The sequence below is a fragment of the Chinchilla lanigera genome, unplaced genomic scaffold (assembly GCF_000276665.1).
Source record: "Chinchilla lanigera isolate Chin_1 unplaced genomic scaffold, ChiLan1.0 scaffold00022, whole genome shotgun sequence".
NCBI classification, from domain to species: Eukaryota; Metazoa; Chordata; class Mammalia; order Rodentia; family Chinchillidae; genus Chinchilla; species Chinchilla lanigera.
The window spans coordinates 24,122,694-24,150,099 of NW_004955423.1; the positions used below are offsets into that span (position 1 = coordinate 24,122,694).

Consider the following 27,406-nt stretch of genomic DNA (forward strand, 5'->3'; position numbering starts at 1 on the left):
TCTAGTCACCCACACCCAAACTTTCGACTGCAGTCATAGGGACTACTACTTATCAAGGGCTTTCCGCCCGGATTATGCTGGTAAGAGTTCAGCAAACAAGTGTTTCATCCTCCAAAATTCTCTGCAGGGGGCATCAGTATCACCGTTACTTTACCACAGGGAAGCTGCAGTTTAGGTTAATAATTTAAGATCGCCGAACTGCTCGCGGGACAGCAGGATTCACACCCAAGCGTGCTTTGAACTTTCAACCTCCTTGTGAGATCGTCTTAGCTGCTCCCCGACTCCTCCTTTCCTCTGCCTCATCGTGGCCTTGTCCCTAGAAGGCCCCATCCGACTGCCAGTTCCCATTTGCCACGCCTCTGCTCAGCTCAGCCTTTCCCTTCCACCCCGCACGGTCTTCCGGCCGGTGCTCAGCACGTTCTTCCTCGAGAGTCGCTCCACGGACACCGCTCACTCAGCAAACCCCCGTGACTGTGGTCTGAGTGCGGTTTTCCTACCCGGTCACTGCGCACCCTTCTGATCGTTGTTCTGAGCCCTTCGTGCACGTGGAGTTTCCTCCCTCCTGGACGCCTTCCCGGACGGCTGCCTGCTGGAATCTACAGGTCTCCTTCACAGTTGGGATTAGGTCGCTGCTTTGCCATAGATCGCCCCATAATCCCCTTAACCAGACACAGATACTCTGGGCTTTTCCTGTGCAAACATATTCCGCCCGTGCTGTGTCTCTTGCAGGCTTTGGCTCTAGTTCCTGTACAATTCCTTGAGGGTGAGCTACTTTCTGTGCAGCAGCGGGGTAGGGAGTGCAGCACCTTGCACTAACTTCTTGCTTTAAAAGCAGAGACCGATTCAATTTTATTGCTGGGAGCTGTCAGGGTTTGGGTCAGGTCCATGCCCTCAACGTTTCTATCTAGTACAAGAAGGAAACCCATGTTGGGGCTTTCACCTAGAGGAAGTAACCCACATTGGGGGTTGAGTCCAGTAGAGGAAATTAACCCACCCTGGAAAATCAGCCGGAGAAGAACTGGAGAAGAAGAGCAGAGGGCAGAGCGGCTGGGGAGGGCTGGAGAGGAGAGGGACGGGGCTGAGCTGCCCTCAGAGAAGGAGCGGCCCTCTGGGAAACCCACCGAGAGGAGAGAACGCCAGGCGCTCTCAGGGTGCTCCAAAGTAGACAACTCCTTCAGATTTACAGTGTAATTTCCTTACATTTTCCCACCCTGAGGTGCTGTGCAGTAACTGCAGTAACTCCTAAATCAGTCTGCAGCAAGAGAGCTGCTGCGCTACTGTCCGCCGCTGCCGCCTAAGCGCTAGCGCTGGCCACCGGGTGCTTCGGAACTGCAGTGTGTGACACCACCCCGGCAAGTGGCTTCGTCTTCTGCTCCTTAAGGGTCATTGTGTTAAGGCTTTGACCTCCAACAGAATTTAGGCTGGATGGTAAGAAATTATTTCATGGGTTAGACTCCAGGATTCTTTTAAAAAGTCATTTTTATGATGACTTTCTGCGTACCAGGAAGTCTCTTCCTTCCGATTTATTCAAGCAAAGTCGCTATGTGACTGCCCCTGCTTCGGCTTCAAGAAGGGAGATGTCCACACGTGCGATGGAAATGTGAGCTCAGTTACCCACTCTGCTTGCAATCGAACCCAGGTTCAAAACTGGCCGTGACAAACTACCGCGCAGGTACGCTCCCACTAACGCACTCACAGAAAAGCAAAGAACAAAATTGACAAAATCACTTTGAAAAGGGACTTTATAAGCCAAAAAACAAGACGGACAGGGACAAAGTATGCGTTTTTTGTTTTTTTAAATTCTAAGCCATTGGCTGGTTCTTCTGCTTGTTAAATTCTTTTTGACATGAATTACACAACATTTTTTCCTTAAGACCATAACATTGCTAATTTTCCCCATCTGTGGACAATTTGTCTTTGACCTTTAACACACATCCCCGAGCCGGCGGCTTTCTGAGGAAGAACCACATCGCAGCATCGTTTTACATACACACAAAGGCTGCAAGCGCCATAAAAATAAACGACCCATGGCACTCGATGCATTAACCAGCAGAATAGTAAGCTATTCCAGCCCTGTAAATTTTAATGCCTATCCCTTCAAAACCATACCGGGTCACTTTAGTATTAAATACATAGAAACAAAATGGTAAATACACGTGTTTTATTTGCTAAGCGGCCAGCTATACATTTTGTGTAAAAGTTCATTAACCTAGGACAAGCTCTTCACAGGCACATCAGGCGGTGTATGTTTTAAAGTAGTGCCCCATTCTAATGCAGCATTTTATGTGTTACAGATACATTTACTATGAAGCATCATGTATATTTAATAGAACATCATCCACTTCGTTGTTCTAAAAAGCCTCTGTTCACTTTATAGTTTCCATTATTGAAGAGCCAATGTGCAGCTCTCTCGCAATTTTGTAAAGTGCACTCACCCCACAAGAGCTTCTAGTTTTAGCTTGTGGTCTCGCGGGACCAGGGTAATTGTTATGAAGTCATTAATTCTACCTCAGCAGTTCCAACTGTCAGGTACATGTAACAGTAATTGCAGTTAATGAATGCTGCTCAATTTATTAAGTGCAAAATGAAAACCAGAATTCTTTTATATGCAGCACTGAGCCATATTAACATCGATCATTAGTGTATTCCATGTTGAATATTCTACTCTCATTTATTGGGTCAGGATATATAGCCATATATTTCTTCTTCTTCTTTTTCTTTTTCTTTTCTTTTTTTTTTTTTTGTCTTCTGGAGACAGGGTCTTGCTATACAGTTCAGACTGGCCTTCAGCTCACTTTGTAGCCCAGGCTGGTCTCAAACTTGCAACGATCCTCCTGCCTCAGTTTCCCGAGTGCTGGGATTACAGGCATGTGCCAGTATGCCTGGCTATAGCCATATATTTCTAAAGCTTCTCTTTATCAAAAAAAAGTAATGCTGGAAATTCTGACTCTCTAATTAAAGAGTAGTTAAAATAATCAATACTCAAAGTAATGTTTAATAAGAATCTATACTTTTGAAAAGCAATCTAGCAGAACCGCGACTTAGTTCCTGCACTGGACCAAGGAGAATCTGTCTTGGGCTACTCACCCCATCCCCAATTCTCAGAGTATTAAAAATTCTGGGTTTCTTTGGTCTTTTTGAGACAAGGTCTTGCTATGCAGTTCAGGGTGGCCTTGAGCTCACTTTGTAGCCCAGGCTGGCCTTTGAACTTGCAACAATCCTCCTGCCTCAGCCTCCCGAGTGCTGGGATTACAGGTGTGCACCACCATGCCCAGCCCTAAAAATTCTGAAAGCTTCTGTTTGTTAAAAATGTTAGTCTTGTTTCTTTCTCAAAGTTTTTGGCAGTAATGTTTTTGTGAACATAAAGCAAGAACTACATTTCTTCTTTTCAGTCACTCAAAGTAAATTGCATAGACATTGGCAAGAGCAAAGAGAGAAGAATTTCTAAAAACATAGGATGAAACAGTATCGTTTTTAGGATCCCAGAGGCATCTGCTTCCAATAAACAAGCTCTGATCCTTCAGTTGTCCAATGTGAGTGACCACAATTAGTTTATACCGTGGGATCATTAATTCCTTGACCTGGGCCTTAATAACCTAGAAATCAAAAAAAAAAAGGGGGGGGGTGAGAACCACTACATACAAACACTGAAACTCAAAAATCTCAACTTTTGTCACCAATGGAGTGGGTATAATTTAAGGAAATAGCATGATGCATTATTTTCAGTAACTGTTGCAGAGCTGTGACCACGATTTCCTGTAAGTACCGTCCGCGTTCGATAGGACATTCATGGACAGAATGATAACACCAGCAATAAATGTGCATTTTCTAAACACAGGGAAAAATTGTAATCTAGAGCAGAGAATTTAATAGGTTATTACATCCTCTGAAAACTCTGTTAACATCACTTCTCCTCATGGCGGGAGATTTGGACTATCCTGTCCATGACTAAGGAAGGAAACATAATCTGAATCTCCTGTAATATGACTAATTGGCAGTGTTTATTAAAGAGTTTGTTACGAAAGCAAAGGTACAGGAAACTATGAGAAAGTGGCAGCACTATATTTGATAAAACTAGAAATGTATTTAAAGACTGTGTTTGTATCTAATGGTGCTCAAAGAAGTTGCCATGGAGAGAAAATGATCATTAAAATATTGAATCTTTTGCAATAAAAATTGGTAGAAGTGGTCAGTTTTCTACGTCTTTGTTAAAGAATACACATACTTGTTCTAGACAAAGGCTTGCTATACACACATGTGCAGCATCCGAGCTAGTAGGTATTTTAATAAAATATAAATATGCCTTTTAACTACTACCAAAAATAAATCCTTTCAACAAAAAGTAGCACGTGAGCTGTGCTTCTAGCAAGTACTGCAGTGTAGCTACAACTTTGGGTCAGTCTCACGCATACCTCAGAAATAGTTTTAGTCATCTGCTTGCAGAATTCTGGTTCATATTTTTTCTCTTGTAGATAGTTTGTTAACACGTCTTTCAAAATATGATTGACAGTGACCACAGGAAAACGTTTGGTAGGACCTGAAAATATAAATAGAATTTCTTTTTAAGAAATAATTGCATACTCAGGAGGCTGAGGCAGGAGAATCTCAAGTTCAAGGCCAGATTGGGCAACTTAGCCCAATCAATCAATCAATCGCTGGGACGAAGCTCACTGGTAGAGTGCTTGCCTAGCATGTGAGAGGTTCTGTGTTCAGTCCTCAGTGCTGCCATAAAAATAAGTAATTTCAGATTGTATCTGTCTGTATCTACGCAGGTTGGACTATCTAAGCTCTTCAAATGAATATTGAAACCCAAAGAGATCTTGAGTCACCTGGTTGTCTGGGTGGTCTCCGGTTAAGGCAGAAAGGGATCCTAGTTAGGTGTGGAGTCAGGCTCTCTGAGAGAAGGCAGGAAGCCAACAGACTGTCGCACCCCCAGACTCCTTAAAAGGCCTGGCACCCTGAGTCTTCCTCCTGGCCACACTGTCAGTGACTGCTGGCACCTACCGGGTGCCTGTGCTTGGCTCCTGCTCCCCCGTTAGTCCACCACCCTGCAGCCTGGTCGCTCACTTGGGGCCTGGGCCCGCGGGCTCCTCCTCCAGCACCCGCCGGCCGCTCTGTCCTGGGAAGTGCTCCTGGGGCTCTGCTCTGGCTCTGGCTCTGAAGGGCGGCTTTGTGGCCCATCTTGAAATCTTGTTGCAAATCCAGCTCCAATGTCTTCCTTTTCAGTTAGCCTCCCCCCACCCCCAAGTGCAAAGCACCCTGTTCTCCGCAGTCCTGGGGTGCTCGCTGTCCTGGCCGCTAATCTGCTTGATCACAGCTGCAGCATCTCTGCGCTTCTTCCCCAGTCAAGGCGATGGGCGTAAGAAACGTGTGATGATCACTTCTGAATCTAAGTAGAACTTTTTTCTTCCCGGCAGTACTGAGGGCTGAAGCCAGGGCTTTTGCAATGAACTACTCCCCTAGCTCCTTTCTAAATTTATTTTTTAGGCAGAATCTCACTAGTTGGCTAAATTACCTAGGCTGGACTACAATTTATGATGCTCCTGCCTCAGCCTTCCAGAGTGCTGTGATGACAGACCTGTGCCGCACAGAATTAGGCATTTTGTAGATAATGATCATCGCACGCACATTGGCCCCCCTTTGCCAATCATTTCTCACATGTCAGCCATCGTAATAAACACTTCACACGTATTTACCGTGTGCAGTCTTTCACAGGAGGGAAACAGCTTTTGAGACTTGGGGTGACCGGCTCGGAGCCACTCAGTGGCAGGGCTGAGATGGACACGCAGAGTCACCTGGCCCTGCAGTTTAAAGTTTACATTCTCAGCCATGTTCGCTGCAGCCTGGGGTCAAATCTTCACAGGAACTTGCTTACTCTCCATCCTCAAATTGTAACTGTGTCAGCCCTCTGGGTATCTGTGTGTGTCACTGTACAGTGCACACGTGTACCAGGCTCGGCCTTGAATGTTGAACGGATAAAGACCAAGGAATGAGATCAGGAATTATTATACCCAGCTGGTCATGGTGGTACGTGCCTAGAATCCCAGTAGCTTGGGAGGCTGAGGCAGGAGGGTTATTAGCCAGTCTGAGTAACTAAGCAAGGCCCTGCCTCAAAATAACAATAAAAGGCTCGGGATATAGCTCATGTGAACATCTTGAGTTCACCTCTAAGTATTACCCAAAAGAAAAAGAAATTATATTGAATTCTCTCTGCATAGTCATCAGTATCTATTAAGAAATATTGATTTTTTTTTTAGTTTTTGAACTTTATTTCAGGCCGTGTCTACAGAAATACATGACACACTGAAGTTAGGAAAATTGCAGGCTTTAATGAGTGGTCCCCTCGGGGAGGTCTGAGGAGGGAGGAAATCCCAGAGGATAGCACCGTCCCTCTGGGCTAGTGGACTTGGGGGTGACCACACCCCACTCCTGGTCTCAGAATCCAGGACAGAGCTCTTCCGAGATCCCGGCAGAGCTATGTGGAGCGGGCTTCCTGGAGGTCCGGCCGGGCCCCACGCTCCCCCTGCCTCTGCTGGGGCTTCACAGGACGAGCCCAGCAGGAGGCTCAGCCTGGGGCGGGGTCTAGCTGGGTCGGCCTCTGAGGCTCAATAGTGCTGTTATGGTGATGACAGCACAGGAGTTGCTCCGTTCTGTTGGGGAATGGGAGCGGACACGTCGGGGAGATACTGTGCAAGGGTTGAGCAGTTGGTCCTGCTCGTGCCTGCCCCTGGGGGTCAGAGAGGATGGGGCCTGTGAGCACACCCTGGGGACGCACAGGCTCTGTATCATCATCCTGTGGGTCTCTCAGTTTTGATTTCATACTCCTGTGAGATGCAGCCACACTCAAAGGTGATTTCCCCTTTTCTGTGGAAGATGTTTAGAAATGATCCCCTTGGCCCAGGCTAAACGAAGCATATTAGGTCCCTTAGACTCAGGCCCTCTCTGTCCCTGGGTCCCCAAGACTCAGGCCACGGGCCCTAAGCTGACCAGCATCCTTCCCCCGGGCCTTGGCTCTCCCTGGCACCACACTCCTTGGGCGCATCGTGCCCTCTGAAGATGGCTCATATTGTGTCTGCCCGGTGCACCTCCCTCCCTCCTGGAACTGCACGTCCCCTTCTGGGAACAAACCCTCTTCTTCCTCTAATCTGTGGCTCTTTGGGACCTACCCCTCCCTCCTGTGAGCCCAAGTCTAGGGCAGACTGACTGACTCAGGGGAGACACTTCCCCAGGCTAGGCAATTTAGTTGTTTCTTGGAATTTTTATTTTAAAGGGAGACAGGAAGGGAATGAGTCAGGCTTTTTCTATAGCAACCTTCTGACCTATGACCCTCAGGCATGCCGGCAGCCATGTTTTCCACGGTGGGAGGAAGCCAGGCCCTGTGAGAGGTGGAGCCCACACACAGGCCTGTGCCGGGGGAACCCTTGGCACACGGGGCCCCCTGCCCAGTAGTTCCCACCGCCAGGCATGCCAATGTCCTTTCAGCACTTTGCTTAGTTGCTTTCTAAAAATCTCAGTAACCAGATCATATTTTGGAAAATTTTTGAAATAAAAAAATAAATTTTTTTCCTCACTTTGTTGTGATCTTTGCCCTGTACATGCAGAATCACCCACGGCCTTGCTCAGACTGGGGTGCTGAGGCACAAAGGGAAGGGAAGAGTTAACCTTCAGCTTCTCATTCCCCACAGACAGAAGCTCCCCAAGCTACTCTCAGCGCTCACCAGATGAACAGCTATATTCTTTTTGTAATATTATTTTTTGAAATAGTTTTTCCTTGGGAAGAAAACATGTTCTACATATAAAGAATTAAAAAACACCAGCGCCCCCCACCCCAATTCAAAGACCCAGTCCAAAAGTGGACAGCTGAAGGGGCTGGGGATTTAGCTCAGCAGCAAAGCGCCTGCCCGGCAAGCGCAAGGTTGTGAGTTCGGTTCCCGGTACCAGGGAAAAACAAAAAAACAAAACAAAACAAAACAAAACAAAACAAAGGACAGCTAAGATGAATACACACTTCTCAGATAAAGAAATGCAAATGGCAAATAAATACATAAGAAAGTGTTCAACATCATTAGTCATTCAAGAAATGCAAATTAAAACAACATTGAGATTTCATCTCATCCCAGTAAGAAAGGCTATTATTAAGAAATCAACCAATAACAAATGCTGGCAAGGCTGTGGAGAAATACGAACTCTTCTCCACTGCTGGTGGGAATGCAGACTGGTGAAACCACTGTGGAAATCACTGGGGAGATTCCTCAGCAAACTAGGTCTAGAGGTCCCATTCAACCCAGCTATTCCCCTTCTGGGTATTTTCCCAGAAGATCTAAAAACATCATATCACAGCGATATATGTGCACCTATGTTCATAGCAGCACAATTTGTAATTGCTAAACTGTGGAAGCAACCCAAATGTCCATCCACTGAGGACTGGATAAAAAAATTGTGGTACTTTTATATAATGGAATATTACTCAGCTATAAAGATAAACAAACTGAGGCTTTTATGTGTAAATGGTCACAACGAGAGACTATACTCATAAGTGAAATAAATCAGACCTGCATGTGTAAGCATCGTATTGTCTCACTAGTGTAAGACCTGAAAGAGTGAATAAAAACTAGGAGGTATGATAGACATTGTGAAAGGAAAGGAAAATGCTCAAAAGTAAAGGGCAACTGTGGTGTGGGAAAAGAGAAGGGAAAGAAGGGGAAATTATGTAAGTATGTATATATAAGATAGCTAACGTAGTACTACTGTCTTCTATTGCTCCACAGAAAGGAACAGTTGACGATTACTTGTTTGATCAATCTTGTATGTCTCTATTTATTTTCTTGAGAAAGCACTTTGAAGATATCAATAAGTAATACAACAACCATTGTTAATTTGCTACAACTTTGTCTGTAACTCTGTTTTGTTTGTATTGTTCTTATGCTATTTTGTAAATGGATGTCTGTTTGTTAATATGTTTTCCTTCTTTGATTTCTTAAATTAAAAAAAAGAAAAAAAAGTTCTAGAAATCAAAAGGCAAAGACCTGAAGACCCAGAAAAAAATTAAAAGTAGATTTACGAGGGAATATAGCAAAAGAGAAATCACTTCACGTATCTGTGGCCGAACTCCCCACACTGGGGTACTAAGAATTACAGCATATTATTTTGTGGCTAGGAGTCAATGAGATAAAATGTTAAAAATGTTTAAGCAGTTCCTTCCACACGCGGAGGCACTCATAGGTCTTTGTCCTTACTGGTGGTGTTGCTGCTCTTGTGCTTCGCAGGAAGGGACGGGAGAGGGTGGGATGAGAAGGATGCAGCATGGAGAAAGACATCGGCAAAGAGACTGGGGGGGCTCCGGTCCCACCCCAAAACCTGACACCTCAGGCGGAGCCTGAGCCCCACACGGAGGCTGAGCTCAGGTGGTCTCGCCCTCTGCTCTCCATGCTTAGGATCTCCTCCCATCATGCAGGCTTCGTGCTTGGCAGGCAGTCCCAGGGTGGCACCCAGAGCACTCCTCTGATCTGATATCACTATCAGTTTTTTTAAAAATAGAATTAGTCACTGCTTGAATCACAGCCCCAGAAGAAGTCCTGTGGCAAACTCACTCCATAATTAATAGGGCACTGTGCTGACGGTCAGGGAGACATTTATTCTTGGTGGCGTGTGGCAGCTTCAGAGCCCGGCAGCTCCAGGAGCAGTAACAGTGGATGAGAAGCAACGGACACACGTTTCTTACAGCATCCCTTGGACAAGCGGACGGGCATCCCTACGTACCGGTGAGAGAAGATCCGCAGGCGCTGGGCACCGTGCTCACAACTCATTTCCCGAGACATTACCAAAGCTAGAACTCAGTTCAGATACAGCCGATCTCACAGTCTGTGTTTTCCTCCACTCTTGTTTCAGTAATTAGTGAGAAAACAAAAACGGTGTTTAATTAAAAGAAATATATTTGCTTTTCCCATTTCCCTTTCTCCCTCATGAATTTTGCTCAGATTTCACCTCATTTTTGGAAGCTATAATTACTGAAAGGAAGGACAAACATGGCACACACTTAAGGTGTGTTCAGGTAATGCAAACATTACGGGCTAGAATGAAAAATTAATTAAACATAATAGTTCTGGTGACCCCCCCCCCCCCGACTCTTCTGGCCAATGTTACATGATGTCAATCTTTACTGAATAACTTTCACATGCAAGAAAAACCCAGCAATAAGTGGAAGCAGAAATGCAATTATGGCTATGAATAAAATGGTTAGCCCAGTGCTCTGAAAAGTGGATCGCTGGGCACAATTGACTTCAATCATGAGGAAAGTGTTCACACAGATTTTTATAAGAAAATATGGAAATATTTGATCGACACTATGCTATTTTTTAAAAATTACTTTTCTAACTTGGTCCAACACTCTACTAAAACTGACAAGACAATTCAGCTTACTTATTTGAAGGAGTAGATTGTGAAAAGATAGCTTTATGTAGGGGAAACACAGGGACCCACATTTTAACCCCGTGGTTTTGCTGAAATCTGACTCGGAGTCAGAGGCCCCCAGCGATTAAGACCTTTCAGTCTCAAGTCGGGGAAAAGGTGACCCAAACGTCACTCCTAACTGGAGAATCGAAGCCAGCTGCACTTAGGACTCAAATGATGATGCCAGGGTTTGGCTGTTTTTCTCCATTTCAGACTCGATGTTGGGGACAGGATGACAGAAGTTGTCATAGTCCCTTCATTTGTCTGGTTTCCATGGTCATGTCTGCATTTCCAACTGTCAGATATTTCCTGAGTTTACTCTCTGCGTGTTTGATCGGATCGGCCTGGGTTATTTGCCATTGCAGAACTGGTCCTGCTTGGGGCTAGGGATTTAGCTCAGCGGCAAAGCACTTGCCGGGCAAGCACAAGGTTGTGAGTTCGATTCCTGGTACTGGAAGAAAAACAAACGAACGAACAAAAACCAAACAAACAGAATTGGTCCTGCTCCGTCTGCAAAGCCAAGTCAGCTCTGGTACAAATTTATGCACCGAAAGTTATGAAAGTGCTGTTGGTAAAAAAAAGCTCCAGAGGAAATGGGCCACGGCTACCAAAAGAATAGAAAACTATTTTGTATGCTAGAAATAGCGCTCTGCCACGAGCACCCTGAGAGTGCCAGGACACTCATTTTGAGCCTTGTAGTCCAGGAAGTTTGGGATTGTTGTGGAAAAATGGCTCTAAGGCCTAATAGACTGGGCTGGTGGTTTATAATTTCCTCGGGGTGAACCGGCCACAGACAGGAACACCCTGGCCCACAGGGGCTCCCTCGCTCCCTGCAAATCTCTACGGAATTTCTGCACAGCAGTGATTATACATAAATTCAGATAATAGCAGGCAGGTGCACCCCGAGAGAAAACAGGTGGGCGTAGGAAGATCATGAATGGGAAAGGTATTTGCCACAGGCTCCACCTGGGACCGCAGGGACAGGTGCAGAGGGCCTTGCTTTCAAAGACCCGAAACCTCAGCGATAATAGATCAACACCCCTGTCGACAGGGACCGCAAATTCTTTACCCCCGCCTTGAGGGTTTTCCTTCCAACAACATGAGGTGTTTTGTTGGATAAAACACCAACACGTATCTCTTTCACTGCATGCAGACCTATGTTTATATGTAGGAACTCACCCAGAACTACACACCGAGCCCCTAATTCAGTCATCCAGCACGCACAACTATGCCGCCCAGCCATTTGCTCCGTATTTAGGAGACACTGATACAAAAAGCAGGCAATGGGTGTTGCTCCCATTCAACAGGGAAAGGAAATAAAGAAGCCTCAAGTCTCTCGCTTAATGAAGGTCCTTATGTGAGAGCTGAGAATGCGGCAAGCTATCGGACACCATGGCGAGGAGACGTCAGTCACCACGTTAGAGGGAGCGGGAAAGGAACACACCCAGCTGGTAGGTGTTCTCCACTCCCACGGAGAGACGCGCGAGCTCGTCCTGCAGGCTCGGCTCATCCATGTAAGACACGGCACTCACAGAGCTGAAAGCAGGGGAGAAAACGCCGTCAGTTGTTACTTATAACGAGAACAAAACCCAGAGTGCTCTGTAAGAGAGTTTCAAGTGAGTCCTACGTCAACATGCCAGGGTCATACTGAAAGCCTAGAGCACTCTAAGATGGAAAGGCAGAGACACTGAAGTCACTCGGAGGAGGTCCCGGCATGGTGGCCGAAGCCACTAGCGACATCCATGTTGTCTGCTGATCCCGAAGGGGTTCGCGGGTGGATCTGTGTCCACAGGAAAAGGAGTGCATGTTTCCAAAGTCATTGACAATGGCGTCCTGAGCACCGACTCAAAGGCTCTCCTCCTGTAGACAAACTCGCAGATGGCACAGGGAACACACAGATGTGGGGAGACAAACCTATGTCCATGGGGCACCACACAAAGCTCACTAGTACACGTTCCCACCAAATCCTTGGCGTCTAACAGAAAAACAAGAAGCCCACCTCTTCGGTGAAAGAAACCGCAATTCAGCCACACTGTCACAAGCCCAGAAGCACCAATCTCCCCTTTCAGCACTGAAAAAGGGTTTGCCTTGGTTACCACAGTAATCTGAGCTTTTCCAGGTGCTAAGCAGGAGCCCCAAGCCAAAGGGAGGTCGAGGGTCCTTCAGTGTTTAATTCAGCTGAGGTCTGAGGAAACCCAACCGCAACTAAGGAGTCTCCAACGCTTACCGGGCTTTCCCCCACCTGTGAGAGTGGAAGTTGGGACAGATGTCATTTCAAAGCGGATGACAGCGTTGTTCATGCACGTACGTGTGCAGCAACTGTCTCCTAACCAGGCTACGATTTTGCTTTCATGAAGTCAGAAAGATATTTTTTCTTCCTCTTTTAGGATTTCTCTCTTTGTGCAAGGAGTTGAAAATCGTGCATTCTCAGCTGTTTGGAATTAGCGCACTTCTTCAAACTGGTACTTTAAGAAAGTCATCATCTAGTTTTAAAAATCCTTCACTACAATATAATTTACAGGATAAATTACGGTTCACCCACCCAAGAAAGTGAGGTTAGAGATTACGGCTGCTTTTTCACGGTGACGTCTGGGTTAGGGACTTTGTCTTCCTTCTGAAACCACCTGCCGTCCCCGTCTCGGTTGCGCTTTGAAGTAGCAACCTGGTGGCTGGAGCGGCCGCAGGTGCCTCAGGCTGCACAGATGACAGTTTCTGCTCTGCAGAGCTGGGGCTGCGTGAACCCCTCATTCTGAAGTGAGCTCAGAATCGTGCTGGTTTAACTTTGCAAAAACTTACCCCACCAGTCTAAGACAAAAATGAAAGCAAGGATTTAATAAAAAAAAGTCCTTGCTATTCTTTTGTCCATTGTTACTGAAAATTAGTAAACATGCACCTTGTAATATTCATGCTGTAAAATTGCTGCCACAGGGCAGCATAAAAACCCATGGTTGATGACCGACTGCAGACTAGGTTTTCAGATGGCTTTTCTGAGTTATTGTAGATGATTTCGTTCAGCACCTTTTCGTTTTCATAGTAACCACTTGAATACAGTGCTGACTGTAAAAATTGGAAGACACAGGAAAGTAATGTTACACAAAACTCACCAACCCCAGAAGTTACCTAAATACCGCTACCATTTAACAAATGTCTTTGGAGACATATGACTTTACATATGGGATCCTTGTGTAGATGCTGGATTTATTTTTTCAGTTAAAATTGTGTCATGGCTAACTTACCACACCAGCAAAGAGTAGTCTACATGAATATTTTAAATATCAGGGTAGTACTCTGCAGTTTCTTCAACCGTGTACTCTCCAAGCTATTTAGGTATTTTGATATCTTGCTATTATAAAGAAAATCCCAAAGAGCATTGAGGCTGGGCTAGCATTTGCTTTGGATGTTCTCTCCTCCTTCCTTGGTAAGGGCACCCTGAATTTGTGAGAATATCTCTCTTTGGATTAAAGGTGAATTCTTAGTGTCTTTTCGGGCTATCCTAGTTCTTTGGCTTATAAGCCAATGAGATGTAAATAGAACTGTTGGGTGGAAATTTTGAGAAGATTCCCCAAAACAATAACAATAACAACCCACAACTGATTTAACCAGTAGGAGCCTGTTTGTCTCCTTCTTGGTTCCTGCAATGTGGTTGTGATGGCAGGGGCTCAGCAGCCTTGTGGGTCTTGAGGTAATCTCATCAGTTTTAGGTCAAAATAATAGGAGGCCATATCCCCAGGTTGCCTCCTTTCTGGCTTTTTTCACGTAAAAAAATTTCTGTTTTGTTAATACCACTAGGTGCTGAGTTTTAAAAAATGTACTATTATATAAGAAGCATTAGATACAATTGATACAAATTTGAATGGAGGGAGACTTTGCTACTTATAGTGGAATGAACGTCCTCTTGAAGCTAGCCCTGTGGAGGGGGTGCAGCTTTAGGGATTAAGGTTTTCAATACTTTGCTACACAGCTGGCAACACTGACTGGGCAGAAGGAAAATGTGGTGCCCCTCACTTTCTGTACCCCGGCAGGCTGGCTACATCTCCCTCAAGACATGCAAAATTGTCAGAAAATTTTACGTTGTAAAAGCCATACAGAAGCCAGGTGTGGTGGCGTGGGCCTATAATCAGCTCTGGGAGGCCGAGGCAGGAGGATCGAAAGTTTGAGCCCAGCTAGGACAACTTAGCGACTTTGTGAGACCCTGTCTCAGAATAAACAGTGCACAAAGGATGGGAACATAGCCCAATGCGAAGGCCCTGGATTCGATCCCCAGTGCCACAAAAGCAAACAAACAAACAGAATGTATTTATAGTGTTTTTTCTTCTTTTCCTTTTTCAAATTATTATTTTAAAGAGAAAAAAATAAAAATAGAACAGATTCTCAAAACAGGCTAATAGGAGAGTAACAGTAATTAATACGTTGTGTGTTGTTATCTTGATAGTAATTACTCAGAGCATAAGATATGGGCATGGAATAGTGCCCAAGCAATATTAGCACAACCTTTCTTTTCAATGAACTAAGAGAAACTAGCTGTATGGCTATCTTAACTATCTCATGTATATGTATATATACACACACACTTTTCCTTTTCCTTTCCTTCCTTTCTTCTTTCCCCCGTCACAGTTTTTCTTTTCTTTTGAACAGCTTGGGACTGAACTCAGAGTCCCACCTACTCTAGGCAAGCCTTTTACCACTTCACTCCATCTCTAGACCAATTTAGGATATTTTTGAAAAGCCAGATCACCCTGTTCTCACATCAGAATGAGAAGGATTGGAAATAGACAGTGAGAAGAGAGAAAGAAACTCAGTTTCAATAACAAGATATTTGGTTCTCAAGAAAAGTCAAAAGGAAGAGATTAAAAATACTTGCAATATAAGCAAGTAACATTAAGTTAGAATGTGAACCGGGCAAATTTTTAAAATTAAAGTTTCTATATTTTAAAATTGAGGAACTAGGGCTAGAGATATAGCTCAGCGGCATAGTGCCTGCCTGGCAAGTGCAAGTCCTGAGTTCAATTCCCGGTACCAAAAAAAAAAAAAAAAAAAAATTGGGGGAATTACCAAATTCAGTATATTTTTCTATTGATAAACAGCTGCAGTCAGTCCTTTGAAGTCTTTAAAGATAAACACCTGAGACACTAAAAGAGTAAATTAACAACTAAGTACTAGTGCCTGGTTACTACTATTCATGATGCCATAGCCTCACCGGGTATTTATCATAACAGGACAAGTGGATGTGTCCAAGACTAGCCTGAATTTGGACTGGCAACACTACTAGGCATGTCATCTCATGGCAAAGGGGGTACCGTAGTCAATTTTATTTTTAAAATGTGAAAAATGTTCTTGCTGCCCATGTCTTGTTGTATATTATCTGCTTGTTGGTATTCATGGGGAAAAAATTTTCCAATTGGCAAATGATATCTAAGAGAGCTATACAGTTTTAGAAAAGGAAGGTAGATTGAAAGTAATACTGGAGACTGAAAATCAGGTATAAACTGGTAAAGAAATTGAACAAATTAATTTATTCCAGGGAGAAGAGTAACATCATGAAACTTTAATATGAAACGTGTGTCACATCTGCAACTTTAACACAGAAGCTGATCAATCCTTGGACAAAATTAGAATTAGCTTTCCCGGAGCAGAGTTACTGACTGTCCCAGGGACAAACTCACTGAGGACACTGTAGCTGGGTGACCCAAGAAAACCCTCCTCCTAGCTCTCTCCTGGCTGCTCTGAACCTATCCATCCATCCAAGGGCTGCAACAGAGCTTCCGCCAACCGACCTTGACCCTTGACCTCACCTCTTCCAGAACATTCGCTCACTGTGCTTCTGATACAAGCCCTGATTTTCCAGCCATGCACTCAAAACTACTGCATTTTGTCTTCTGGTTATTTGCAGAAAAAAGGCAAAACACTTTTTTAAAGAAGCTGAAACATGTTAATTCTTTCATGAAATTCAATGTTCTCAAAAACGTCTTACAAATTGCATGCTGACCAACCCTTGAATTATGAGGCCCGCTTACAGCTACGACTTAGAGGCATTGACTGATCTCAGCTCAGTCTCACCAGCGATCACAGTGTCTCACTATTACTGAGAAATTATTTCCACTGCCGTTATTACTTAGAGTTTTTCAGCATTTACTTAAATAAATAAAACCTGAGCGTAATTGGGTGATGGTTCAATACATGTACACACTGTATACTGTTCAAATCAAGTCGAACCTATCTGTCTCATCAAATATTTATCATTTATTTTGGTGAAAGTATTCAAAATCCTTTCTCTTGCTTTTGAAAAAACATCCAGGACGTTATAGTTTATCTAGATGCCCTGAAGCTGCAGTAAGAGGTGATATTTGAACACATAACTTGTCTTGGAGCCTTTACAATAATAGATTCAAAATGTAGGAATGCTCTCTTCCTTCTGTTTATAACCATGAACTGTCTGGAGCTACCACATACTGTGTCCACAGAGGTGCCATCTCTTCTGGGTGGGTTGGTGGGCAGTGTGTGTGAGTGTGTGTGTGTGTGTGTGTGTGTGTGCGTGCGTGTGTGTCTGAACTGTTACTAGAATCGTGTACTGCCCCCCAGTGGAGAGATTTCAGAGCGCACAGAGAAAGAAGCCTTCAGATCCTAAGTGTATACGTTACAAAAAATAATCTTTCGACTTTTTAATTCTTCAACAAGTATTTATTGCCCATCACCAGTCGGGCATAGCGGCTGTCCTAGTAACAAAACAGACCCTGTGTTCTAGAAACATGATATAGAATACAAGATAAATGTGCACCAGCACTCCCTCACTTGGGAATTTTCCGCCTGAGAATGTCGATGCATTTAAAAGACATATTATGCTTAAGGTCAAAAGCGTACCCATTCCCCCTCGGGAGATGGTGCTATTTGTCTAGGAAGGCAGCTACATTTTGTGGCCACCGAGTTTAGAACACATTTACTGAGTTTTAATATCGTCTTGGAGGGGCTGGGGATTTAGCTCAGCGGCAAAAGCGCCTGCCCGGTAAGCGCAAGATCGTGAGTTCGGTTCCCGGTGCCGGAGAAAAACCAAAAAAAAAAAAAAAAATCGTCTTGGGGATTTTACTTCCGTTATTGGCCCCAGCTGACCAGAGGAGGAAGAGAGTGGGAAGGAAAGCCGAGGCAGCAATCCAGGCTGCAGGAGGGAGGACGGGCAGCGGGGCGCTCTCACCGGGCCTGCGCTTCAGGAGCCGGATGGTTCTGCAGGGCGAAGACTGAATCGTGCAGCGGGCAGGACAGCAAGTTTCCTGCGTCGGGAGCTCTCTAGGAGCGGTGACCAAATACAATTCTTAATGCGGAACAAAGAGTGAGTGTCTGAAGGGCCTTGAAGCTCACCCGGGAGAAGGAGGCAAGGTCGCGGTCAAGGGCAGCTGGAGAAGCTTCTGCCACAGCTCCTGGACGGAGGCACAGGTTCAAAGCCACGCTGCCCTCAGCATCCGAGCGAGGCGGCCCGGGGTGTGCGGCCATGTGGCTACCTCTGCATCCCTGCAGGTCCTCAAGCCCTCTCCTAACTGATTCCCAGCACAGCGAAACTGTCCTTTTTCTTTTGTAAAAATAGATGCATGACAGGATGGTGGTTTTTTTTTTTTTTGTTTGTTTGTTTTTGCTTTTTCTCTGGTACCAGGAACCGAACTCATGACCTTGTGCTTGCCAGGCAGGCGCTTTGCCGCTGAGCTAAATCCCCAGCCCCATGACAGGATTCTCAAGGAAGAAAAAGTGTTTCCCGCATCAAACGTTGGAACCAAAATTTCCTTATTTGCTGTAGGTGCATCTTCTGCCACAAGACGAAAGTCCCTCGGCACCCTGGACTTCACGCATACACGGGACTCGGACTCCTTTGCATATGAGCAGAAGACCGTGCTTGTTCAGGAGATAACATAACGCCATCATTTTTCACTCAGCAATCAAAAATATTTATTAAGGGACCATTACGTGCCAGGCACTCTTCTAGGTCTTTAGCATGCAATGGAACGAAAATCTTTGTCTTCATACAACCTACCTGTTAGCGAGGGAGGGCAGGCAGTGGACAACACAGTTTTATGGACAAGTGCATTTTATACAACATGAGAAGAGGACTGCTTCGGAGAAGAAGAACACGTGGAAGGGCAAGGGGGTTTTGACGTGGTGACAGCGGATTCTGAGTGCAACTTCAAGTAAACTGAGGGACTGAGGCGTGGAGGGGAAGGAGGCACAGGGAGGAGAGGAAATGGGCCGTGTGGAGAGGAGAGAAAGCTGCACCCGGCAGAGCAGGCCGGGAGGCTTTGGGCCGGGAGGAGCCGCTCCCGAGGCCGCAGCAGCTGCGCGGGAGGGGCTGAGCTCCAGGCGGCTGGGAGCCGATGTCCTTGCGCTTCCTGCAGCACGGCGAAACCCCGTCACTCCCGCAGCGCAGCGCCTACAGGTCACCCGGACCTCGGTGTTTCCCAGTACTCCAGCGTCCCTCGCTGAACAGCTGGACCCGTTTTATTCTCCCTCGGCTGGCGGAGGTTTGGTATCCATCTCCCTTCTGCTGTTCTGCCGTTTCATGGGCCGCAAACGAGATCTTCTAACTGCCCATTTTTCTGGTTTCAAGTGAGCTTGAGCACCTCTTCACAGTCTGCCTGGCGTTCTTCCGCGTAGTCTTTCAGGCTTCGCCTCGGAAAGCCTCTACCTCCCTTGACTGTGTTTAAAATGGATCTCCTGTTAGAAATTGTTTAACAGACAAGATTCTTTAAAAAATGACCTTCTACCAGTGTAGGAACTTCATCCATTGGTTGTATCCTTTGTTAAACAGAAATGCCAAAGTTACTGAAATTGCCTTAAAAACGGTTTTGGCTTGATGGCTTGGTTTTTCATGCTGGGATCTTGCTGAAGATCCTGCTCTTTCCCCAGAACACAGATCCTCCCTGCTCTGCCCTGCCGGCTTTCGAGCTCCCCACACTGCAGTTTTTCCTCTGCAGCCCGCCTCAGCTCTCGGGCCCCCGCGGGACCCATTTCAATTCTTCTGCATTGTGAGCCAGTTTTCTCCCAATGTGATCCATGAAAAATGCATCATTTTCTCATTTATAAAAAGAAACAGGAATATTGTATCTTCTCCTGGGATTTTTCTAAGAAGCCCGTGGGTATCATGTGTGAAATGTTTTAATAACAAGACGAGCTATGATTGTGGTTTAATTTGGAAACACAGCCACTTCGGCCTGCCCTGGCTTCTCCCGCTATGGGGAAGTTGCACCTTAGCCAGTTCTCATTAGGGCTTTAGTGTGATGTAGGAGGCAGTATCACTCACCCCGGCATGGCTCAGACCACTTGCCTCATCCTCAGGTATCAAAATGGGGAGACAGGCCCGGCAACGTCACTCTCACTTCCTGGGAGCGACTTGCGGTACTACTGGTTGGAATCATGGAATGAGTTCATTGCATTTAAAATGACTTGTTTTGCCGGGCATGGTGGTGCATGCCTGTAATCCCAGCACTCGGGAGGCTGAGGCAGGAGGATCGTTGCGAGTTCGAGGCCAGCCTGGGCTACAAAGTGAGATCAAGGCCAGCCTGAACTGCATAGTGAGACCCTGTCTCAAAAAGACAAAAAAAAAAAAGAAAAGACTTGCTCCTTGTCCTTCCCACCAGAGTTTCAACGCTGCAAAGTGGGGGCTCCTGCGTGGTTCCGAATGCTTAGGGTGCAGAGCTGGACACAGTCCTCTCCACTCTGGTTACTTCCAGTGGAAAGACCCGGCCCACACTGAGGAAGTTACCGGCGGCTCTCGCTTTGGTGGGAAACGAGTTTCCTGCCGTCAGAACACCGCAGTTATTCACCGTTGTGTGCTCACCATGTGGCACAGTCGTAGGAAACGGCAGACGCTCCCTCAATCTTGAACAAGTTTGGAAAGTGCACATGGTGTGGCCCCCCTAGTGTGTTAGCTGCCGTGAACAGATCCAGGTGGAGAGGGGTCCGTCCAGGGAGTTCTGTTTACATGACATCACCACCCGCTGGTGTGATGTAAAAGAGAGACGCCTCAGCCTCCGACCTTCACCCTGACCTGCTAGTGGAGCTGCTGGCTTCAGGGATAACAAGGCTGCGTATCATGTCACATCCTTCTGGGGATGTCACTTAACCCATGGATTCTGTTTCCATTCTGAGAACACAAGAGAAGCTCACCTATTCACTGTTCTGTGTCTGCCAGAGGCTGAGCTTCCAGCAAGAAAGATGTCATTGTCAGTACCTGCTCTGACCCAGGGCTGGGAAGCAGAAGGTTCTGGTAAATAAATAGAATAGTTTCATTAATGCACAAGGATTGCTGGTTGGCTGAGGAACAAAAGCCTTTTTTCCCTCCTCGCTAGTTCAACCTTTGAGCCTTCACCTGTCTAAAGTTCTGTTTCTTCTCTATTTATGGACACTGAAATTGAAGTTTTTATAATTTTTCACATGATACAAAATGATGTTCTTCTTTCTTTTCTTCAGCAATGCAAAAGCCATACTTAGTGAAGGGCAATTCCAAGCAGGTGGCAGTCCGTGCTTGGCACTTGGCCGTAGCTTGCTGATCTCGATAGCAGGAGTTTCTAGGAGGCACGAGTGAGCCCACGAGTGAGCAAGGGCACAATGGATGCTAGCAGCTACCATCTCTATTACTATCAATCGTTTAAGCAAAAAACACAACTCACATTTACACATGCAGGAGGGAGATGACTAGGTAGGTATAGAAAGAAATATGCCAACATGCCCATAGTTATGATGGTGGGGTAAAAGAGCTACCTTAGGATGCTTATTTTATTCTTTAATGATCACGAAAATTACATGATAGTAAATATATAACTGAGAAGAAAAGACCCAGTCTTGAAAACAATGACTGTCTACATTCAGCCTTCCTGGCACAGTTCAGAAGGCACACGGGTGTCCGTGGTGCCTGGGGTCGCTGCTATGCGACTGCAGAAGACGGGAGACGTGGGAGCCAAGAGAGAAAGGCTGAGTCCGTGCCGGTCGCACGCTACGTCCGAGAAGCAGCTTCCCACCAGGCCACTGCTGCTCTTTACAGCCTCGCTTCTCGCTCAGCGCGATCGCGGCTATCGAGGCAGGCAAGTCCACAGGGACTGAGGAAGGCGGGCGAGACAATCACCGAATACAAGTCTGTGCTGACGGGAAGGAGAGAGGTGTGAAAGAAGTGGCTCCGCCTCAGTTTGGAGGTGGAGGTGTCCGTGGTTGGATGGTTACAGAGCTCCCTGGAGAGCTGAGGATGAAGCTCAGCTCTGAGGGGACAGGAAAAGGGGGCGGAAGCCTGTAAGGTCCCTGCAGGCAAGGAGTGCGCTGCACTGTGGAGGAGCAGCTGAGGCAGAGGCTGGAGACCAGAGAGAGACCGCTGAGGGAGCGGGGGGTGCGACCACGGGCGGATGCTGCAGGTTGCCAGGCAGACGGTGGCACGGATGTGTCCCAGGTACTACTCAAGGGACCTGTGAGCCTGCAACCTCACCGTGAAATCGTGAGATCGATGTCCACCTAGTGGGGTTGATGCCGGGGGCATGAAATGAGACCGTGTCTCAGGTCCTCAATACACTTCAAGACACACCTCGTACTCTTGACGTTTATCTCTGTGAAGGGATTATGTCACAGTGATTTCCAAATGAAAGAAGTGCGCTGTTCCATAATTTCAAACGGTGCCTGCCCTAGACTGCTTCTGAGCTTTGGGGGTTTTCCCACCAGCTGAAGACCCACGCATCGGAGAACCGCTGGACTGTTTGACAGGGACAGAGCGGCTCAGGACCGAAAGCAAGTGTGAGGGAGAGTCAGCCTCTGCAGACGGTCTCAGCACTTGGGAGCTGTTTGTTGTTTAATAAAGTGCAGTTAGAAGATCCTTTCTGAACGTCTTGAGAGCCCTAAACCAAAATAATTACCTCTTAAATATAGGTGTTATTGAAACATCTACTCTAATGTGTTGAGAAAATGATTCTTTTTATTATTTTAAATATAATACATTAATAATGAGTTGGAGAAAGAGTGACTTCTAATTCCTCAAGCTTAACCAACCTCTAATTTTATATGACTTTCAGATTTGTTTTTTAAAGGGAAGAGGTTAGCAAAAACCATGCAAATAAAGATATTAGTGTAGTCTTTGAACAAAGACATTTCTGAGAATCATGGGGACATTATGTCAGATTCTTATTTAAGTATTTTCTGGGAACAAGTAAATTGAATTTAAGCAAGTAAGTATTTTAAAAATCATTTTAAAAGTCAGCCACAGCGGCCGCGGAGAGGGCTTGCGTGTGTAACCCTCAGACTGCCGGGGCCGGAAAGCGGAGCTGTGAGCAAGCGCATTCATACATTCTGAGAATAGAAAGATCGTGGTTCAGGGTTCTAATTATTCCATTTCTTCAGGTTCCTGCTCCCTACGCCCAGAAACTCCTGTTCCCCAGCCAGGGGAGGGAAGGGGGGCTGAGGAGGGTCACATCCTTCAACACTGCTGAGACTGTTAAGAAGGCAAATCTATTATATAAGGTCATAACTGCTCTACCAAATACTTTGTTTACTTAAGAGCGCCATGGAAGTATTAAAAATTGATTTGCCTCTTCAGGAGAGTAAATGCAATATGTAGCAAGAGCCAACAATAGTGCCTTTGACCCACCAATTATACTGCCGAGCAATAACCAAGGCAAGTCGTGTTACTATATAGTGAAAAAAAGTGGAAACAAACTTAAGTTGTGCAATAATTGGAGAATGTTAACTAACCCACATTATAAATTCACAAAATATTAGATAGCCATTTAAAAGGCTATAGAGAAAGATTATGAAAATACAGCACAAAATTTGTATTAATGTTAAGTAGATTGTTTAAGTACAAAGGGTGCTCGGAACGTACGATGACTGTATAAGTTAAAAATATTAAAGTAAAAGACACATTAGTGTTAATCTCTCATGTATACCCTCCCCCCACACACCTTGGACACACTTACCTCACTGTTCTTGCCATTTTCTGAAGCAGTTCTGGAAGTCTTTCCTGAGGGTCTTTTCACAGCTGCCCTGATGTCCTGAACTGATTCAAAATGTTGAAGTAATTTCCGTCAAATAAAGACATCACAGTGTGTCCTTATCCACTTATTTACTGACTCTGGCACCATGTGACTTCCGGCTCCTCCCCAAAGTCAGAATGACCAGCAACAGGAAACCTTTTGAATGGATTTAGGACATCGAGGCAGCCAGAACAGCGCAACTGAAGATGTTCAGGAAAGGACTCCAGAGCTGCTGCAGGACGTGGCCGGGGCAGTGGGTTGAGTGTGCTTGAGGTCAGTCAGAGGGTCTCGAGGGGGATTCATGCCAATCTATCTTTTCCTGTAATAAATTTTAAAACTTTACACACATACGATATGTGTATGACACCATATATACTGTTTAACACACATCATGTATATGCTGATGATTGAATAACACGTCATATACGTATACTGATTAACACACATCACATGTATATATACCAATTAACTCATAGCATGTATATTAACACACATATATACACTGATTACTGATTAACACACATCATATGCATGTATACGGATTAACACACATCATATGTAATATGATGTAGTTACATGGTATAGAGGGGAAGAACCCAAGAAATCTTGTGAAGTAGCTGGTCTGCATGGCACATGGTGTTTCTCTGGAATCGAGGGCTTTGGGGTAGTCTTTGAAATAGCAAAAATACTGCTAGCACCAACATTTCACTTAAGCAAGTGCTCTTTCTTATTTTTAATATGGCCCCAAAGTTGAATTTAACCCTGTATATTTTCCCTTTCATGTCCCGAAGGACATGTATTTGCTTCCCTCCTGACAAGCTCCACAAGCCTGTCCCCTCCATAACGGAACGGAAGCCCCAGCATCAGCTACTCACTCTTTGCTGTGGCCCTGAATCTCCTTCCCGTGGAGCTCGAGGGTGCTCAGAGAGGAGGAGACCCCCGTTTTCCTCTGTGAACGCATGGCTAGGTCCTTAGCTCTGTCTGACATCGTCATGCTGTAGGGAAGAAGAATTTTGTGAAATAGCAATAGAAGGTCTGAAAACACTTTAGTTGGTGTAACAGCAAAACACCCCAAATAAAAGAACGCAGGCACTTTTTGCCGCCCTGTTGGACAGGAATAGGGGTTCCTCAGAGCAGTATACGGCATCTGCTGCTATTCTGGCCAGTAGACTTGGAAATCAGATGCTCTGAAAAGTGCACCCGAGGTGACACAAAGTGGCTGCGGAAACACTTCCCTAGCAAAGAGGGAGAAAGTAATTGGAAAAAAGATGTCCATGCCTGGAAGAAAGATGACCCCACACCAGAAACCTTTATTTTGGTGGTTCCCATATTTAATCTTTTTTTTTTTTTTTTTTTTTTTGGTTTTTCTCCGGTACCGGAACCGAACTCACGACCTTGCGCTTGCCAGGCAGGCGCTTTTGCCGCTGAGCTAAATCCCCAGACCCCCCATATTTAATCTTGATAAAAGTTTGCTAGTATTCTTCGCTGTTTTTAAAAACTAAAATGAACCATTTTACCCAAAGGGCCTTTTTTTCTTCTTTAAGCAACAGTAATTTCTTTTGGAAAGAGCAAATAGGAATTAACTTTGATGAAGCAGTGTACTGGAAGTCCCACCCCCCTTCACAGATGCTTGTTAAAAAGCGGGCACGGGCAGCGGGCTTTGCAGAGCTCAGTCTCACTCCGCTGTCCCTGGGCCTCCTGCCCAGGAGTTCACTTAAGACATTTCCCAACCTGAACTCCAGACCCTGTGCCCATAGGAAATCAGAACTAAATCACCAGCTCTGGCCTGTGCAGCGCAGAGTCCCCAGGGGACGGAGGCGGTGCGGTGTGAGTGCGAGGGTCTGTGTGTGCCCGTGTGTGAGCGCCTATGTCTGCACCATCTGTGCGTGTATCTCTGAGTGTCCGCGTGAGTGTGAGGTCCTCTGGGTGTGCGTGTGTGCGAGTGCAAGCCTCTGTGTGGTGCCCACGTGTGTGAGCATTAGTGTGTGTGTGTGTGCGCGCGCGCGCACCCTGATCCCCGCACCCCAACCGCAGCCCGCAGCTCGGGTCCCGCCAGCCCTGCGCCCCGCGGAGCCCAAGTTCTCACAGTGAGAGCCTGCGACCCTGAGGGGCTGCCCCCAAACTCGGGGTCCCCTGTTTTTCTCTTTGATTTGTTGGCAGGGCGCGGGACCCGCGGCGGAGAGACCCGGCCACGCGTGCACGCGTCCCCGCCCGCGCCCTCTCCTGCCCGGCGCCCCGCTCACCGCTGCCCCGCGGGCCAGGCGGCTCCACCGGACCGGGCTGTGCTCCGGACCCAGCAAGACTTGCTCCTTCCGTCTCCAAGGCGACCTCCGTCTCCATGGCGACCCCCTAAACATCGCCCCCCTGGCCGCCCTGAGCCGCAGCCTCCAGGGTGAGGAGAGGAGTCTTCGCGAGCTTGCATTTGCCAGTTGCTGCAAAAGGCTTAGTTTTATTGCGTCAAGGCAGCTCTAGGAAGCAAGGCTTGTTCTTCCCTTCCAGCTGCAGGAAACTGAGACTCTGATGTCCGGCGCCTCGCTTCGCTTGGCAGGACGCTTCCCTTCCCAAAAGCCCCGGCCCGGGGCTGCTTGGTGGAGGAAGCCTCGCTCTAACTCGCGGGCCTTCCTTGCTCCGTGGCAAGCTTCCCTGGCCCCAGGGGAAAAGCGGAGCAAACCAAATAAACTCTGCAGACTCTTGCACCCTGGGCAGTCATGGCAGAGGAGAGAAGATAATGTCCCCAGCACCAGCCTAGTGAGGGGGCCTGGAGCGTCACTGTGGGTAGCGCCGCCGAGGGTCTCAATCGGCATGCAGAGCAGTTAGGACAGGGCTGGAAGGAGGGCGCTAAAGTCTTCTGGTCCATCTCAATCCCCTTCCACAGAAAGGTGAGACCAGGAAAGGGTTGCTCATTGCGTATGTACCTTGCGGAAGTAGCTAGGAACTGCTAAGACACTGATTAAATGCTCTCATGTCATGGACTAATGACTCCATGCTTTGGGGATCATGTTATTCAAATTTTAAAAAACTTTTTGGTGCATTACTGTGTATTTCCATTTTAGTTTTATTTTCACCTTGGAACATTTTTATTTTGCATTAGTAAGTGTTTGCAGTACATAAGGGCTGCAGCCAGGGTGGGGAGCTGGCACACAACACGCCACACCTTAATTCATTTTGTGTCCCTTTCCTCTCTGCCTTTGCCCCTTCTTCCTTCTGTGGGATGCCTTCCCTTTGCAAAAGCTCTTTGCACTATTTCCTGTGACCTACTTCGTCCTTTATTTATACTTCGGGTTTCTCACACAGGACAAGGCACGTGATGCTGAAGATTCAAATTTTTTTAAGATGAAGAAATGGAGGACCATTGTGTCACCGGCTCCCTCAGATCTATAGCTGGTTATGAGCTGGGGTTTCTTCTGCTCTGAAGTCCTTGACCTTTGCCAGACCTTTGATGTACCCTCTCCTCCAACCCACAAATAGGCAATGACATTTCCCAGAAACGGAGATCAACATTTAAGAGGCTGGCAATAAAAGAGGTTCACAACTTGATTTATTTTCATTTATTTTCCAGAAAAAAAAAAGCACATTTCAATAACAACTTACTCACATGTAGGATTCAACTTGATTCAAAATGGGGACCCTATCTGCAGAAATGTGTCATGATAAAGACTTGCATATTCGAGATTTTGTGAAATGGGTGATTGGGAAAATCATGAAGGAAAAGACTTTTATAAAAATCATTATTTACAGAAATGTGATATCCACACTTTTCCTAACTTATAAGGCAAGTCACATTAAGATGATTTTATGATTCCCTTCCACAAGTCAAAGCTCCCTGTCTACGTCTTTACCCGTGGAGGAAGCAAACCTTCATGGCCGCGCTGGATCTCTGAGAGTTGCTTAGACCCAGCGGAGCCCTCCGTGGCTGAGCGTACTGGCTGTCGGGAAGCTGGACTGAAGTGGGTGTGTAGGAGTAACACTCAAGG

At 46.2% G+C, this 27,406-nt stretch overlaps 1 protein-coding gene across 1 annotated transcript; it reads right to left on the reverse strand.

The window, feature by feature from the left end:
- Positions 1-3,234: 3,234 nt before the first annotated feature.
- Tctex1d1 (Tctex1 domain containing 1) lies at positions 3,235-25,936 on the reverse strand. Its single transcript, XM_005385289.2, has 5 exons — positions 25,676-25,936; positions 24,308-24,427; positions 11,894-11,985; positions 4,413-4,537; positions 3,235-3,596 (listed from the first exon to the last, which is right to left on the reverse strand). The coding sequence occupies exons 1-5, from the start codon at positions 25,852-25,854 to the stop codon at positions 3,393-3,395; spliced, it is 720 nt and encodes a 239-aa protein (XP_005385346.1). The 5' UTR covers positions 25,855-25,936; the 3' UTR covers positions 3,235-3,392.
- Positions 25,937-27,406: the final 1,470 nt, after the last annotated feature.